The sequence below is a fragment of the Balaenoptera ricei genome, chromosome 11, assembly GCF_028023285.1.
Source record: "Balaenoptera ricei isolate mBalRic1 chromosome 11, mBalRic1.hap2, whole genome shotgun sequence".
NCBI lineage: Eukaryota > Metazoa > Chordata > Mammalia > Artiodactyla > Balaenopteridae > Balaenoptera > Balaenoptera ricei.
Window position 1 is genome coordinate 40932430 of NC_082649.1, and position 14787 is coordinate 40947216.

General features: G+C 53.0%; 1 protein-coding gene across 2 annotated transcripts; it reads left to right on the forward strand.

The window, feature by feature from the left end:
- Positions 1–2430: 2430 nt before the first annotated feature.
- Positions 2431–8989, forward strand: MLN (motilin). Of its 2 annotated transcripts, none has more exons than XM_059937508.1 (5): positions 2431–2470; positions 2600–2723; positions 4705–4821; positions 7905–8013; positions 8815–8989. In XM_059937508.1, exons 2-5 carry the CDS (start codon positions 2607–2609, stop codon positions 8823–8825), a joined length of 354 nt encoding a protein of 117 aa, XP_059793491.1. In that variant the 5' UTR covers positions 2431–2470; positions 2600–2606; the 3' UTR covers positions 8826–8989. The 2 variants fall into 2 exon arrangements, with proteins under 2 accessions (XP_059793491.1, XP_059793492.1); XM_059937509.1 differs by having other exon boundaries at positions 8818–8989.
- Positions 8990–14787: the final 5798 nt, after the last annotated feature.

Sequence of the window (14787 nt, forward strand, 5' to 3'; positions counted from 1 at the left end):
TATGGCCAAAGGTTAATGGGCTCCAAAGGGAGGGCAGGAGGTATATAAGGGCCCGTCAGACCAGTCAGACACCAGCGGACAAGCAGAGAGAGGCTCCGCCTGGCCCACTCAGACCACACTCACACTGTGAGTAGCCAGAGAAGGTGGGCGGGGGAGGTGTCAGCAGGAGCCTGAGGATGGGATGTGAGCCGAGCCAGCCCCGTCCAGAGATCTCTGGGGTGAGCTGACCCGCTCCTGTGGCCCTCTGCCACCTTCAAATACCTACCTGGGCTTCAGACTGAGTGCCCCGAGCTGGTTTCCAGCGTACGGGTTAAAGCTGCACACAGTGGGCAAGCGCAGGGCTGCCCGGAGGCATGCAGGCTGGAGGGAGGAGCAGGGGGTGCAAATCCTGGCAAAAGTGAAGCTTTCTGGGGTCGGTGGTGCCATCGACTGCAGGCCGGGAACCCAAGCCAGAGCCCAGAGGCCATCCCACTTGGAATGGAGTCTTGGCTCTGGGAAGTTAAGGGGAAAGGCTGGGTCCCTAGGGAGATGACATGGCTGGGCAAGACTAGTGGGGCCCAGGGTTCCTAAAGGAGAGAGGGAGAAGAGACAGGTGCCCCCTCAGCCAGAGCCGAGCACCTGAAACCTGGAGCCCCACTCCTGGGAACCGAAAAGGAAAATCAGCGGCTCATCATACAGTGAAAAGCCCTCAGAAAAGCTCCCCAGAACGCAAATGAATGTAGGTGACATGCCGGCTGCCAGTTGGAGCACGAAAATGAGCAGCAATTGGATTTTTGCCTTTTTTTAATTTAAAGTTTTTATTGATTCTTATGGAGTGAATTAAATGTGAACACCAGAATGAAAAGGGATCCATAGCGTCTCCGTGAAGGAAATGGGACACCATTAATGTGACACAGCTGTCTCCTCCGTAAGGGAGCTGGGGCCCCAGAGACTTCCACAGGGAAAGGAAAGGAGGAACAGTGATTCAGAGCACCCCACCCTCACCCGTGCTCTGTTACCTCAACAGAGCACAGGGCCTCAGTTTCTGAGACGTGGTCTTCAGTGGGTGGGTGGTCCTTCCCACCCTCCTGGGAATTTGTATGCAGCCGGCATGGGAGGCTTTGACTGTCTGAACTCTCGTGTTCTTTCTCATGGAGTTTTAGCGACATGGAGAGACCAAGTAGGACAGGGCAGCGGGAGAGCAAGAAGACAGAGGGGCCTTCAGACAACCAAGGAGATGGGTCCTAGCAGAGAGGTAGGACGCAAGCCCACAGCCTTGGAAGATTCTCTCCAAAGGGAGAGTCGAAGTTGGACCTGCAGGGAAGCTTAGAGGCCAGTCTGGGGCAGAACCCTCTCCTCCCAATGGAATCCAGCCCACCCAAGGGCTGTGGGAGCCCTGAGGTGACCCCCAGAAGCTTTTTATCTGAACCCTGTAATCCCCCCACCCCCGCTGCAGCAGAGGCTCTTCCAGTCTCCCTTCCCTGCTCCAGGGGCCTGCCCCCTGTGGTGCCCTTCTCCCCTTTCTGTGGGCAGAGGCCACATGGAGAGGGTATTAGGACGAGCGCCGGGCCTCAGAAGGCCAGGCCTCCAGACCCCACTGCCTTCAAATGGGTCCCTTCACCTCCCCAGGCCTCCTCCACTCCCTAGATCACACCTGCTCCCAGGTGGGCATGAGGAGTGTGTGGGAGAGGGCTTGGAATGGTAAGGAATCAACCAAGGCCAGCGCCCAGCAGGCCACGCCCCCCCTCCACAGGACCATCCTGCCCCAGCCCCTTTCTCAAGTCCCTGCACTCCTGAGGTCCTCACGCCCACCTGCTCGCTGGTGTCTTGGCAGCCCTCCTTCCCGCCAGCCATTCCTGACACACCCACTTCCAGGATGTGGGAGGGCCTCACACATGCTCACGCTGGCACCTCGCCAGCACTGGTGGCATTGGTGCGGGTTGTTACCGGGAGGAAGTTGTTTCTGGATGGCAGCCAGCAGGCAGCTGGACTCACTGGAGCTGGGAAGGGGTTTGTTCCAGAGCCGGTGCTGGCCCAGAGGGGTGGGAACCCTGTTCTGCTCTTAGATGCTGCTCCAAGCTGAAGTATTCCATCTGGCTCTGCCTCCGCATGGGCGGAGGGTCTCCGCCCTTCCTCTCTAGACATGGGGTCTTGGCCCAGTGCTCCCAGGCAGAGCTGGAATCAGCTGGGCCTGGGTCCATCCCTTTTATCATCCTAATCGGCTCAGGGAGCAGGCAGGGCTCTCTGGATCTTGGGGCTTGGTTCTGCTGACAATCTAAGAGTTTTTTTAATCTGCAACATGGGGTCCCTCCTGCTTCATTAGCCCAGCTGACCCCAGGAGATCTCGTCAGTAACAAAGGGAAGAGCCAAGTGGAATGATTCTTCCCCGGTGTGTGCAGGGGACAGGGCAGCCTCTCCCGGGTGCTTAGGGCAGAGAGGGGGCTCTGAGTTCCTCTGGCACAGCCCCACACCAGACCCAAGTCCAGACAGGGTAAGTGGCTTGCTCAAGATCACACAGCTCCAGGTGGGCCATGGACCAGAGCTGAGGGCTCCTGCCTCCAATGCAGCAGCCTGTCCCTGTACCCTACATTGGTGACAGGAGCTTCCTGTTTTCGTCCAGCTCCATAATGCTGTCCCGCAAGGCCGTGGCCTTTCTGCTGGTGGTGCATGCAGCCATCATGCTGGCTTCCCAGACGGAAGCCTACATTCCCATCTTCACCTACGGTGAAGTCCAGAGGATGCAGGTAAGATATTCCCAGGCTGCCCACCTCCCCATTGTGGCCGAGTTGACCCACAGCCCTGCTCAGCACTGAAGTGACATTAGTTTCTCTGAGGCATAAGTGTCCCTTCAGTAAACCCATGTTTAATCAGCTATGCCAGGGACACTGAGGCAAATATGCAGAACCAGGACCCCAGATAACCCCAGACCCCAGCCGTCCCCCCGGCCACCTCCACTCTTTCACTAGCGCCACAAAGGTGTCAGCGGCTCCCACGGGCGACATCTTTTCCCACCCCTGCCCATCCTTCAGGGGAAGTTTTCAATTAACAAGCCAATAAATATTTGTGGAGCATCTCTGCAGCACAAAGGGCCACCCCAGGTGAGAGGCCAGACATGCAAGGAAATCTCAGAACCTCCTGTCTTCAGGGAGCTGGCTCGGGAGCCAAGACACAAACATATGAGAGATTCACTAATAACAAAAAACAAAAGGGAGATGTCACAAGGCAGGACGTGATTAATTGTCCAGTAAGTAATGCTGCTGGTATGCGCTGAGTTCAGGGCAGGAGAAAACATGGTGGGCTGGTGCGGAAGAGGGGAACCTGAGCTGAGGGCCTCGAGAGAGAAGGATGGGGGACAGGTGGGCGCAAGTGTCCGACCGGGAAAGAAGGTGCCTTTCCAGGGAGTGGTGGCCAAAGCCTCCTTCTCTTTAGAGCCCAGAAGAAAACAGGGCAGGTTTAATGGAACTCAGGCAGCGGAGCCTAAGGAAAACTGGGCTGCTGGACCTGCCTCCCTGGGCCTTTTACTTTAGACATCAAGGGGTTCTGAGTGTCTTGCCACCTTTGTTTCTCTCTCTTTTTTTTTTTTTTGGCCGCACTACACGGCTTGTGGGATTTTAGGTCCCCAACCAGGGATTGAACCCGGGCCCTCGGCAGTGAGAGCACAGAGTCCTAACCACTGGACCACCAGGGAATTCCCTGTTTCTCTTTAAATGGGATGAAGTAATGGACATTCATGTCCCATGTGTCTTGAGACCAAGGCTCCAATAGGGATCCATGAGTGAGTCAGTTCTCTGGGAGGTCACGTGGCCCTGAGGCTCAGCCTCTGTAGCAACGCGCTCTGTCCCGGGGTAGGTTTCCATGCACCCAGTGAACAGCATCCTTTACAGAGGCCAGGCTGGACCCGGCTCCCCTTCTTCAGGGGTGGACATGCAAAGTGATGGAGGAGATACGGCGGATCCCCTAAACCTACCTTCGTCCACCACTCGGCTCCCTCTGCAGGAAAGATGACCAACTGTTCCAGAATCACCATGTCCCAGGGCAGGCCCAGAGCTGAACCCCCAGAGTGTCCTCAGAGAAACCAAAGGAATGGGGGTGTATCTGATCTCAGTGCTCAGGGACCTAGCAAGCAGGATGCCCGGCAAGATGTGGGGCTGGACAGAAAGAGTCAAACTCAGTGTTACACGAACTGGCAAAATGGCAACCAAAGGACGCTTGGCATTAATCTGCTCTGTGGTTTTCCTCCTCATAATTGCCAGGCACTGGCATTTTTATGAAGAAGCTGCAAACTCCTTCCTCCATAATTCATCTCCCTGTCTTGCCTCATAAATCACCTCCCAGGGGCTCCAGTTTCAGGGGCCACCCCACGGCGCCCTCACCATCTTCTTTTATAGGCTCTTTGCTAAGAAAAACACATTTTCGCACTTAATATGCAGGAAGGGCGGCCATTATTTTCAGCATTTTAACTTAATTAACAGTAACAACCTGGGTGTAATGTTTGAACTACAAAGGAACGGATTCCTCTTCGAGTTGACTTGTTGGTGGGCAAATCGAGGGCCGTTGTCAAGCTGCTGGGTGTCTGAGACACCCTGTGAGAGGTGCCTGGGAAAGGGGGTCCTTTCGGCCTGAGCGGGAGCTCAGGCCACTTAGCACTCTGGGTAGCGACTCCAAGGGGCCATACGGGTGGTTGAGGGAGGGTGAGTTTTGTACAGTTTTGTGCCCGACCCCTAGGAAAAGGAGCGGTACGAAGGGCAGAAGAAATCCCTGAGTGTACAGCAGAGGTCCGAGAAGGTGGGCCCTCTGGACCCCGCAGAGCCTTTGGAGGAAGAAGAAAAGGAAGTTATCAAGGTGAGCAGACAGGGGGGCCAATGCAGAGAAACCCAGTAGGGGGATGGTCCCCGGCCACCACAGAATGTTCTGTGAACCAGACACTGAGGCAACGAGCTCCGTCCTAGGAGGGAGAAACAGATACCAAAGATGAGACAATAAACCATTTTAGGCACCAAATAAGGAGGTAGAATAGAGAGTGACGGTGGGGCTGGGGGCACTGCTTTGGCCGGGGGAGCGGAGGGAAGGCCTCTCAGAGGAGGTGACGTTTGATTTGAAACCTGAAGGATCAGGAGGAGCCACCCATGCAAAGAGCTAGAGCAAGAACATCCCAGAAGAAGGAACAGGGAGTGCAAAGGCCCGGCTCAGGAAGCCCCTGGTGGGTCGGAGGCCCTCGAGGCCCAGGGGGTGCTGAGAGAGGGCAAGAGGCCAGCAGGGCCTGGTGGGCCAGGCAAGACGCCTGGGAGGCTGTTGGGGGTTCAAAGCAGGGAGGTCATCTGCTCTGACTCAGAAAGAACCGGGGCGGCAGGAGTGGAGGCAGGAGACCAGTCAGAAGGCAGCTGTGGTCCTCAGGGAGAGACGACAGAGGTGCCGTTTCCTGCCCTAGACTGGAGCTGGGAGACAGCTACTGCGTCAGGACCCAGGGTCCAGGGCCATGAGCGCGCAGTGAGGATGCACAGATTGTCAGGGCTGGAGAGAGCCTTGAGTTTGTCTAGTAGGGCTCTTTAATTTCACAGACTCATTTATTCAGACGGAGAACACTTACTAGGCCTCTGCTATGTGCAAGGCACGCTTCTGGGCACTGGGGATAGGATGACAAACAAAACAGACAAATCCTCTGCCCTCAGGGAGCTCATACTCCCAGGGAGAACAGAAACAAGGTACTGGAAGCATCAGCAACAGACTGCAAACAGGGTAAATAAGCAAACTTTACAGTAGGTCACGTGGTGATAGGTTTTGTGGAGGAAAATAAAACAGGGAAAGGAGATGGGGTGGGTGATAATTTTAAATAGGGTGATCAGAGCAGGTGTCATGAGTAGATTGTTGTTCCTGCAAAGACCTGAAGAGAGGGAGGGAGTGAACCATAAGGATATCTGGGGGAAGAGCTTTCCAGGCAGAAGAAACAGCCAGTGCAAAGGCCCTGAGGCAGGAGTGGGCCCAGAGGAGAGGGGGAGAGGGAGGGAGGGAGAGGAGAGGGGGCAGGGGAGAGAGAGAGAGAGAGAGAAAGAGAGAGAGCGTTTCAGCCCAGGGTGGTCATGGGGGAGGCAGAGCAAAGTGGTCAGATTCTGGAAATATTTTGGAGGTACAAGCCCACAGGATTTGCTGAAAGAATGGATATAGGATGTGAAGAAAGTGAAAAGTAAAAACTGACTTCAAGGTTTTTGGCTGGAACACCTAGAAGGATGGATTTGCCACTCACTGAGCTGGTGAAGCCTGTGGTTGGCTCAGGTTGGCAGGAAGAAGATCAGGAGGTCAGACTGGGCCTGTGAACTGTGAGATGCCTGTCGGGCACCCAGGTGGAGATGTTGCACGGGCTGGTCAATATGCAAGTCTGGACTTTAGGAAAGTTTGGGGCTGGAGACATAAATGTGGGAGTCACCAGCGATTATATAGAATTTCAAGCCAGGACAAGGCAAGATCCTTTCGGGGCGGGGAGTCTGTGGGTGGAGAAAGAAGAAGTCCCAGGACTGAGTGTGGAACACTTTCCTGTAAAGGGGTCTGGAAGGGGGTGGGGCAGACTGGCAGACTGATATCTAGAGAGAGTGGGGGCCTTGCCAAGGTCACGCAGTGGTCAAGGCAGAACAGAGCTGGACTCCACACCTCCTGCCTCCCAGTGAACACTGGCCAGTGATCTTTGCACCCCCTTGGGTCCCCACAGCATGCTGTTCACAAACAGTGAGGTCATACAAGTGGCACAGAGTGACCTCGGTGCTGTCACTGCAGCGGCAGAAGGAGGGGCACTCCTTTCCTTCCCGCATGCTCCCTGGGCTCTAGAGGAGGGAGCCGGGAGTGAGTCCTCTGCCTGGCAAAGGGGGAGCTTGCTCAGAACTGCCCTCGAAATGCACCTGAGACAGAGTTTATGGCACGGACCCTGAGGTTCCCACGGTACAGGTTATATCCGATGTAACATCTCAGGAGGCTTGGGGTGGGTACCTCTTGTCCCCTCTCCCTATCCTTAGAACCATGACATGCAGGCCAGGAGGTCCTTTCTGGGTCATTCAGTCCAGCCTCTTCATTTTAAAGTAAGGAAACCATTCCCACAGCAAGGGAACAGCACAGGCAGGGCTGGAACCGCCAGCCCGCAGAGCCACCCCTAAGGTTGTCCTTCAGGCCTCCTGAGTCCATTTCCCACCCCCGGTGTGTCAGGTGGGAAGTGGGGGAGCGGGCCTGGGACTCCTCCATCACGGCTCTCTGGAGAGTCAGGGGGTCTTGGCTTGTGCAGCAAGACCATTGAACTGGGAAGCTCTGGGGGGAGATCAGTTGGTGCCCCTTGCTCTGCCCCAACAACCCCTCTTGGTGGAGAGCCTCCAGACAGCTCCTCCACGGTCTCACATGTGTCCCCAAGGTGCTAGAGAAAGCGTAGCCTGGGGGTCCCGGGCCTGGACCCTGGAGCATGGCCCTCTGCGTGTACTTCTCCCTCGCTATTTAGTACCTGTGTGGCCTTGAGCAAGTTACTTGACCACTTTGTCCTCAGTTTCCTCATCTGCAAAATGGGGACACTAATCCCCATTAGTGTCTCTACATCATAGGGTCATTGAGAGGCTTAACCTACGGAAAGCATTTAGAATGACACCTGGCACCTGGTACACTCCCACGTGTTAGCTATTATCATTCAGGAGAAGGGGAGGGGACTTTCCTCCTCTGATCCCAGCTTCCCCAATGGGGTGAGGCTGGTTGATCCTCCTCCCTCCCTGCTGGTCTCAGCAAACTTACAGAATCCAGCCCCCAGGTGAGAATTGGGGGGAGGGGCCAGAACTCCCAGAGGACCCCAGGGGATCCGGAAGAGTGTCATGGCTCACCCATGCGATCCTCCAACCACCTGTAGGGCACCCAGGGGTCAACGGCGCGCTCTCCCTTCCTGTTAACTCTGCCTTATTTCACAGCTGACTGCTCACGTGGAAATTGGAATGAGGATGAACTCCAGGCAGCTGGAAAAGTACCGGGCCACCCTGGAAGGGCTGCTGCGTGAGGTGCTGCTGTCCAGCCAGAACGGTAAGCGGAGGCAGGGCGCCTCCGGGTTCATATTCCTGCAGCGGGTTCATATTCCTGCAGCGTAGCCAAGTAGGGTTTGGGGGCTGTGATTTGTTTTTCTGCTTTGCTCTTGAGAACCTGAAGCTGCCTTCTGCCGCAAGCTCCCGCACCCCACCCCGCCTCCGAGGGGAGCCTAATCACAGATTTGGTGGGGGTACGGGGAGGGGGCGAGGGGGCGGGCCTCGGATGGCTGCTGGTGGTTGGGGAGGCCCAATTCCCCAGCCAGGGGCGTCTTCAGGCCCTGCCTCCAGGGCTCAGACCCCTTTCCCTAACGCCTTTCTGGCAGAGGACCACAAGTGACAGCAACCCCGCACCCTCCCCCTGCACAGATCTGTTCCTTCCCTCCCCAAACGCCAGTGAGGCTGCTTGGTGACTCTAATGGAAACCCTGGCGCAGTCTGGCCACAAAAGCCTGTATTTTTTTTCCCCCATCCATTCTGCAAATCGAAGTTCTGAGCCCCATTTGGCCTTCCCTGGGTCAAGGTCGGCCTGAGTTACTTGTGCAAAGCTAGGTCCTATGTGACAAACAGCCACCAATTTCTTCTCCTAGTCCCCAGGAGGAGAGGAGAAAGGCCAGGAGAAAATGTTTGGGGCGGAGGAACTGAGAGGTTAAATTACTAGCCCCAGGCTACGGAGAAAGCTAGAGGGAGAGTCTGGCCAGACCTCCCCTCCTTCCTCAGACCTGCAGGCAGGTTTAGAAGGTGGTTTCACAGATGGACCTGATGACACTTCTGAGCTGCAAATTTCCTTTGCTTTTCTCCAGCAGCCAAGTGACAGGTCACCTGGGGGAGAAGCTGGACGGAACTCGGATCCCCCCACGCCCCATCCAGAGAGGCCCCGGGAGCCCATCTGCGCAGCCCATCTGCTGGGCTTGGAAGGAAAACACCCTCTCCCAAGCAAATCCCCCTCCAGCAAATAAATCATGAAATATACAGAAATGACTCTTTTATTTAATATTTTAATTTCCAAAGGTCAGAGTCAGGTCATGCCATAAAGGGGGAAATAATAAAGCTCAGAGAGAGTTTGGCCATAACTGGTGCGTATATTAGCAAAGAATGTGCCTTTTGTAAGTTCTGTGTGCAAATATTAATTGAGACCCACGGAATCGGAAGATTTGCGCCGGCCCTTCTGTTCTAGGTAAGGAAACTGAGGCCCGGAGAGACGGCATCTTTTGCCCATGTGCTGAGTCAGTGGCCGAGCAAGCACAGGAACTCAGGCCTCCTGAATCCTGGTCCATTTTCTGTTTACTGACTCGAGGTCTAATGGACCAGAGCGTTTTAAGGCCTCTGCGCTCAACCCCTTGCTGGGTAACTTCCAGCTAGCCCTTTAACCTCAATGAGTCTTTGCAAAAGCAAGGTGGTAATATCTGCCTTGAGATCTGGGGACGCAGGCACCAGCAAAAAGCAAATTACTATTATCATTATCACCTTGTGACTACATGCTCCAGCATCTATGGCAAAATTACACAGCCAACCCATTTTATTTCTGCCTTCTAAACAAAACTGGATGGGAAATTTCATTCTAATTTAATTTTACGCTAATGAATGTTCATTTATTTATAAACGGGGGCCATATAGGAACCCAAGCTCCAGCCATAAGTTACTAGCAATTAGACAACAGTGCCCATTCCGTATCTCCACCCGCCCCAGCCACTTCAAGGGCTTAGCCGTGGATAACAGTCAGAACAAGACGACTCCAGCCCTTAAAAAGGACCCTCGCTTGGGGTGCTCTGAATGCCCCTCGAGGAAGCTTACACGGGACCCAGAGCCTGCACACAGCACGTTCACACAGTTTCCAGTGCACGTACTGATCAACCCAAGCACAGCTGCCGGACCCCAGGAGATGCTGCCCAGACACCCGCTGATAAATGGGGAGAGAGGGCTGCAGCAGGGCATGTGAAGGGAGGAAAAGCCACAGGAATCTAGCTATAAAGCGTGCGATTGGAGGAACTGGATCCAGAACTCCTCCTCGCCCTTCCGAGTTCCACCAAGTTCCTCCGTTATCAGTAACGCTCTCCAAGAAGCAAAAAAACAAAATGTTCACTGTCTCTTTCCTTGTGGAAAACACAGATTTCACGTCTTTTCCTCGCCCTCTGCTGAGATCTGCCCCTACAGTGAGACCACCTTCCCCCACCCCTAGTAGGGGGCGCCCATTTCTGGGGCGGGGGGGGTGGGGGTGGTCCCAGCACCCTCTGGGGAATTTTCCCGAAGCTCCTGAGGGTTGAAATGGGTGCTATGGAGGGAAATGAGACACCTAGGAGATTTCACCCCGATGGTCTGCGTCTTTTTAAATGGGAATTGCTTCAGCAAGCACAGCACCTAGGAAGTGTGAGGATGCTGTCGGTTCCGCAGAACAGGCCGGTTCAGAGCTCAGCTCAGCTCAGAGCTCAGAGTTCAGAGTTCAGGTCCCCCACCCTCACCCGGTGGCCTCTGAAGTGCTTCCCAGTAATGAGCCACAACGGGGACCCAGCCACCACCTGCTTCTTTACGCACAGCGCCCCGGCTGCCTGTTTAGATATGTCGGCCCCTTTCTTCTCTCGTTTTCCTCCTCCACCTGCCACTGGAAGAAATTAAAACTGGGTCAGCGGTGGGGGGTTGGTTGGGGAGGTTCTGAGCTGAGCCAAGGAGAAAATGACCATGCTTTCACAAAACAGAAGTAAAGAGAGACACACTCTTGATTAAAGCTAGAGGATGTCTAGACCAGGACCCAGCCAGCATCAGAGACAGGGAAAGTGCCCAGAGGAACCAGTAGGGCGAGGATGCAGCTTCTCAACGTCTGGCTGAGATTTATCCAGCAAAATCTACAAGAATCGTTCCAGATACCTGGCAATTACAGAGAGTTACAGATTACCCGTTTTCATCTGGAATGTACTTTTACACTTAGGACCACGGGTAATTATAGGGTGACCTGAGCCTAGTTTCACAAGATGGAGATGATGAGGTATTTTCTTGGTAACCACGTCGGTGTGATTTTATAATTACTGAGCTACATGGATTTGCCATGAAATTGAATACTTAAAAGCAAAGAGTAATTACCTGATATCTGTACTCTATAATTTAGTGTAATCTAATCATGGACAAAGCCCAAAAGAAAATGTTCTGAAAGCATTACATTTTTCTTCATACACAATTCATTATTGACATTGGGGAATGTATTCCATGCCTCTAAAGGAACTCTTACCCACAGGTACCAAGGTGTGAAAGTGGCCAAAAGAGTGAGAGTCTTGTTTAATTTTCGGCTGCTGATGAAAAGCAGGTAACATAACTGCTCATTAAACCCATTCTGACACTTTTTTGTGACTCTATTTGCCCCTTCATTGACCTAGAGAGATAGGTCAGGGTACTTAGATGAGGCAGCAAGATGCTGGGCAGAGCTGGGGCCGTTCCAGTCCAAATCTAAGCCAAAAATTGCACCCACATCGTCCCCCTTTCCAACCATACTCTCCCAGTGCCCCCACCACGGTGTAACACCACCCATGCTATGGTTCGAAGGAAGCCCAGAATAGACAAGAGGGATGCACGACGAGGCCGGGGACAAGGTGGATCAAGGGCAAGTCCATGGTCCGGAGCATCTTTAAGGACCTGATAAATGTGTGCAGGGCTTTTCGCAGGAAGAGAATGAGAAAGGAACCCACTAAAAGATTTATGGCTGTTATTATTATAAGGCTCTGCCGAGACAGAGAGAGGTCGGCAGGACAGCAGGCAGCATGGCAGCCCCTTGGGAATCCAGAGCATCCTCCAAGCGGCCCCTCATCTCTACTAAATGTGTGGATGTGGTTACGAAGTAGATTTAGACATTGGAGCTTGTTTTCCCTCTTTTGACTTAAAGAAATCAGGAAGACCAACCACAGCCTGAGCTGCTCACCTTAAAAAAAAAAGCCACAACAAAGTGATGAGAAAGGAGGGCACACAGGACAGCCGTTGACTTTGCAATATTGCCCTGTTCTTGGAAATGTGTGTTCCCATACTCGACAGGCCCAGCGGCAGAACTAGAAGAGACACAGAAAGGCAGATCTGATAAGGTCCAAAGGGGCCTTGTGGGCAGCTCCCAACACGACACGGGCGGTGGTGGCAAAGAAGCACTAAGATGGAGCCCTTCGGAGGGGAAGACCTGAGGGTCAGTGTCAGAAGTGTGGGGACGGTCACGTGGATAAAACAAACTGATGGGCAACAAACTGACTTCACTGAAGCTGGTAAAAGTGCTTTGAGGGCAGAGAATGTTGATGGAGGACCCTGAAGGGTTATCAATCCAGGGAAGGGGTGGACTGGATCGGGGAGTTCAGGAGGAAAATGTAGAGGCCCGAGACCTGGGAGGAACGATTGACTCATGAGGTTTTATTCTTTTTTCTTTTTTTTTTTTAATGAGGTTTTTTTCTTTTATTTTATTTTTAATTTTCCTTTTTTTAAATTTTTTTATTTTTAATTTTTAAAATTTTTTGGCTGTGGCGCACGGCATGTGGAATCTTAGTTGCCTGATCAGGGATCAAACCCGTGCCCCCTGCAGTGGAAGCGTGGAATCTTAACCACTGGACTGCCAGGGAAGTCCCTCATGAGTTTTTTTCTGACTGAATTTTCCAAACAGATTGTGAGGCTTCTTCTTGGAGGGATGGGGAAGGGAAGCATGATTGGCAAATATGCTCTAAGTGGTGGCACATTACCCCAAAGGCCTGCTAGACCCAGCGAGGCAGAGGTGGAGCGCTGGGGGATGGGGGGAGGGAGGGCACTGCTGCAAACATGATGGGTTTGAGGCTGAAGGGAAAACAACAGGGTTCGGGTGGGACTAGGGGAGGGCTGGGGGTCATTTGGCCCTGGGTGTATGTAGCAGCAGCCGGGACCCCAAACACAAGGAAAGCCGACAAAGCCCACACTGGGGACCACCCCGGGGGTGGCCCCGTTTTGGTATTTTTTAAAATCGCCCCGAGATCCACTGTGTGGAAATAGACTGTAACTCTGCGAAATGCTGTAACATTAACTTTGTTTAAGCATCAGTTTCAAGCCCTCTTAGAATACATGGGGCCAGTATTGATGCTGAAAGGCTCATTCTTTATATATTGAACTGCACAGCTGCAAGGAGAAGCACAAATGTTACCAACTCATTTGTCATGCAAACAGTGCTTCAGAAAGAAAGAAAATACTATTATGTGGTATATGTGTTAGGCAATCACTATATCAAATTCATGGTATTCCATGCAAACACAGGCAGAGAAAAGGAAAACAACACTTGGTGAGAGAAATCGCACCACATGGGAGCAGCTAAGTCGGGGGAGATGGCGAGGCTAACTTGGAAGCCTGACCAAGCGGAGGCTGTCATTTCCCCCGCAATGTGGCCAGTGATAAATGCTCCGTGATAGAGCAAGTGGCAGGAATGCAAACGCTGGCAGAGGTGACTTGTCCAGGGACCCAGGGTGGGGAGACAAGGTGGGGGTGGGCAACGGGACCATAGAGGAGGAGGCGAGATTGGGGGAAGGTGAGAACTGAATTGGAGGGTTAGAAAGAGAATGGAACTTATGAGACCAGCAATAAGTGTTTGGGAAAGGCAGTTGATGATCGATGTGGAAGGAATACAAAGAGGGAGTGGGAGGCAGAAGGAAGACCACAGTGTTACTTCCATTTGTCACCACTCCCCATGCTTCCCTTAGGGGTTTCTCTGTCCGGTGGGAGGTTCTACACAGCACTGACGCTGCACACAAATGGGTTAAGTGCAAACACTATGGAGCATGTGTCCTGAGCACCTTATACAAATTACCTCTTCTAATCCTCACAGCAGTCCTATGAGGTTTACTGGCCAACAGGCTAGAAATGTTAATTAGATATGATCGCACATCTAATAGTGGTGGAGTTTGGATTCAAGAACCCCCTACCTAAATCCACAGGTGACACAAGACTACATCTTGGGGTCTTCTCCTATCTATCTCTCCTTATGAAAATCCCACCATCCGGCCACACGGCCTCCTCGCACAGGCTCAAACTGCCCCTAAGAGGCCAAGGGCATTTGCTTGTTCTGCCCCCACGATGGGATGCAGTGTCCTCCTCTGGCGGGAGCTCCTTTCCTGCCAGCATCTGGCCAAGGGCAGGGCCTGCAGCCCCTTAGGGCTCAATGTCAGTGAGTGAACAGCCAGGAAAACACAGAGGCCTGCCAACCATGACCTTAGTTCAGACCAGGTCCCAGAACATGCCTGGGGTCTACGCCACAACCCAAACAAAGCCCTTCCCTGAACGCATTGGTCCCCAAGCGCAGAGAGAAGCAAAGGATTCCATCTCCCCACTCTCGGCAGTGCTTGTCTTTCACCATTGTCGACTAAAATGCACAACTTAAAAGTTGAGAGTTATGTTTTATTCAGCAGACATTCTTAGGACTTCAAGCCCGGGAGAGAGCCTCTCATATAACACTGAGAAAACGGTTCCAAAGGGGAAGAGGGGCAGTCAGGATATATAGGAGTTTTTGCAACAACACCAGGTAGTTGGAACAAAAGATAACTGTCAATAAAAGAAAACCAGATGACTCAAGTTAAGGAATTTAGCACTTTTCTATGTATGGGAAGATGCAAGAGTCTGGGCTCACTGAAACCATTCTTTCACCTGCACCTCAGCTATCTGGGGCCAGTATCCTGTGTTTTCCAGAGTTTCCTCAAGCTTCACTGTGGGGAGTGGCTGCTAGATGGCAGGCATCCCTTGTTTCCTTCTTGAGTTCCCTCAGGGCTCATCATTGGGGGTGACTGTAACGTGGTGGCTAGATC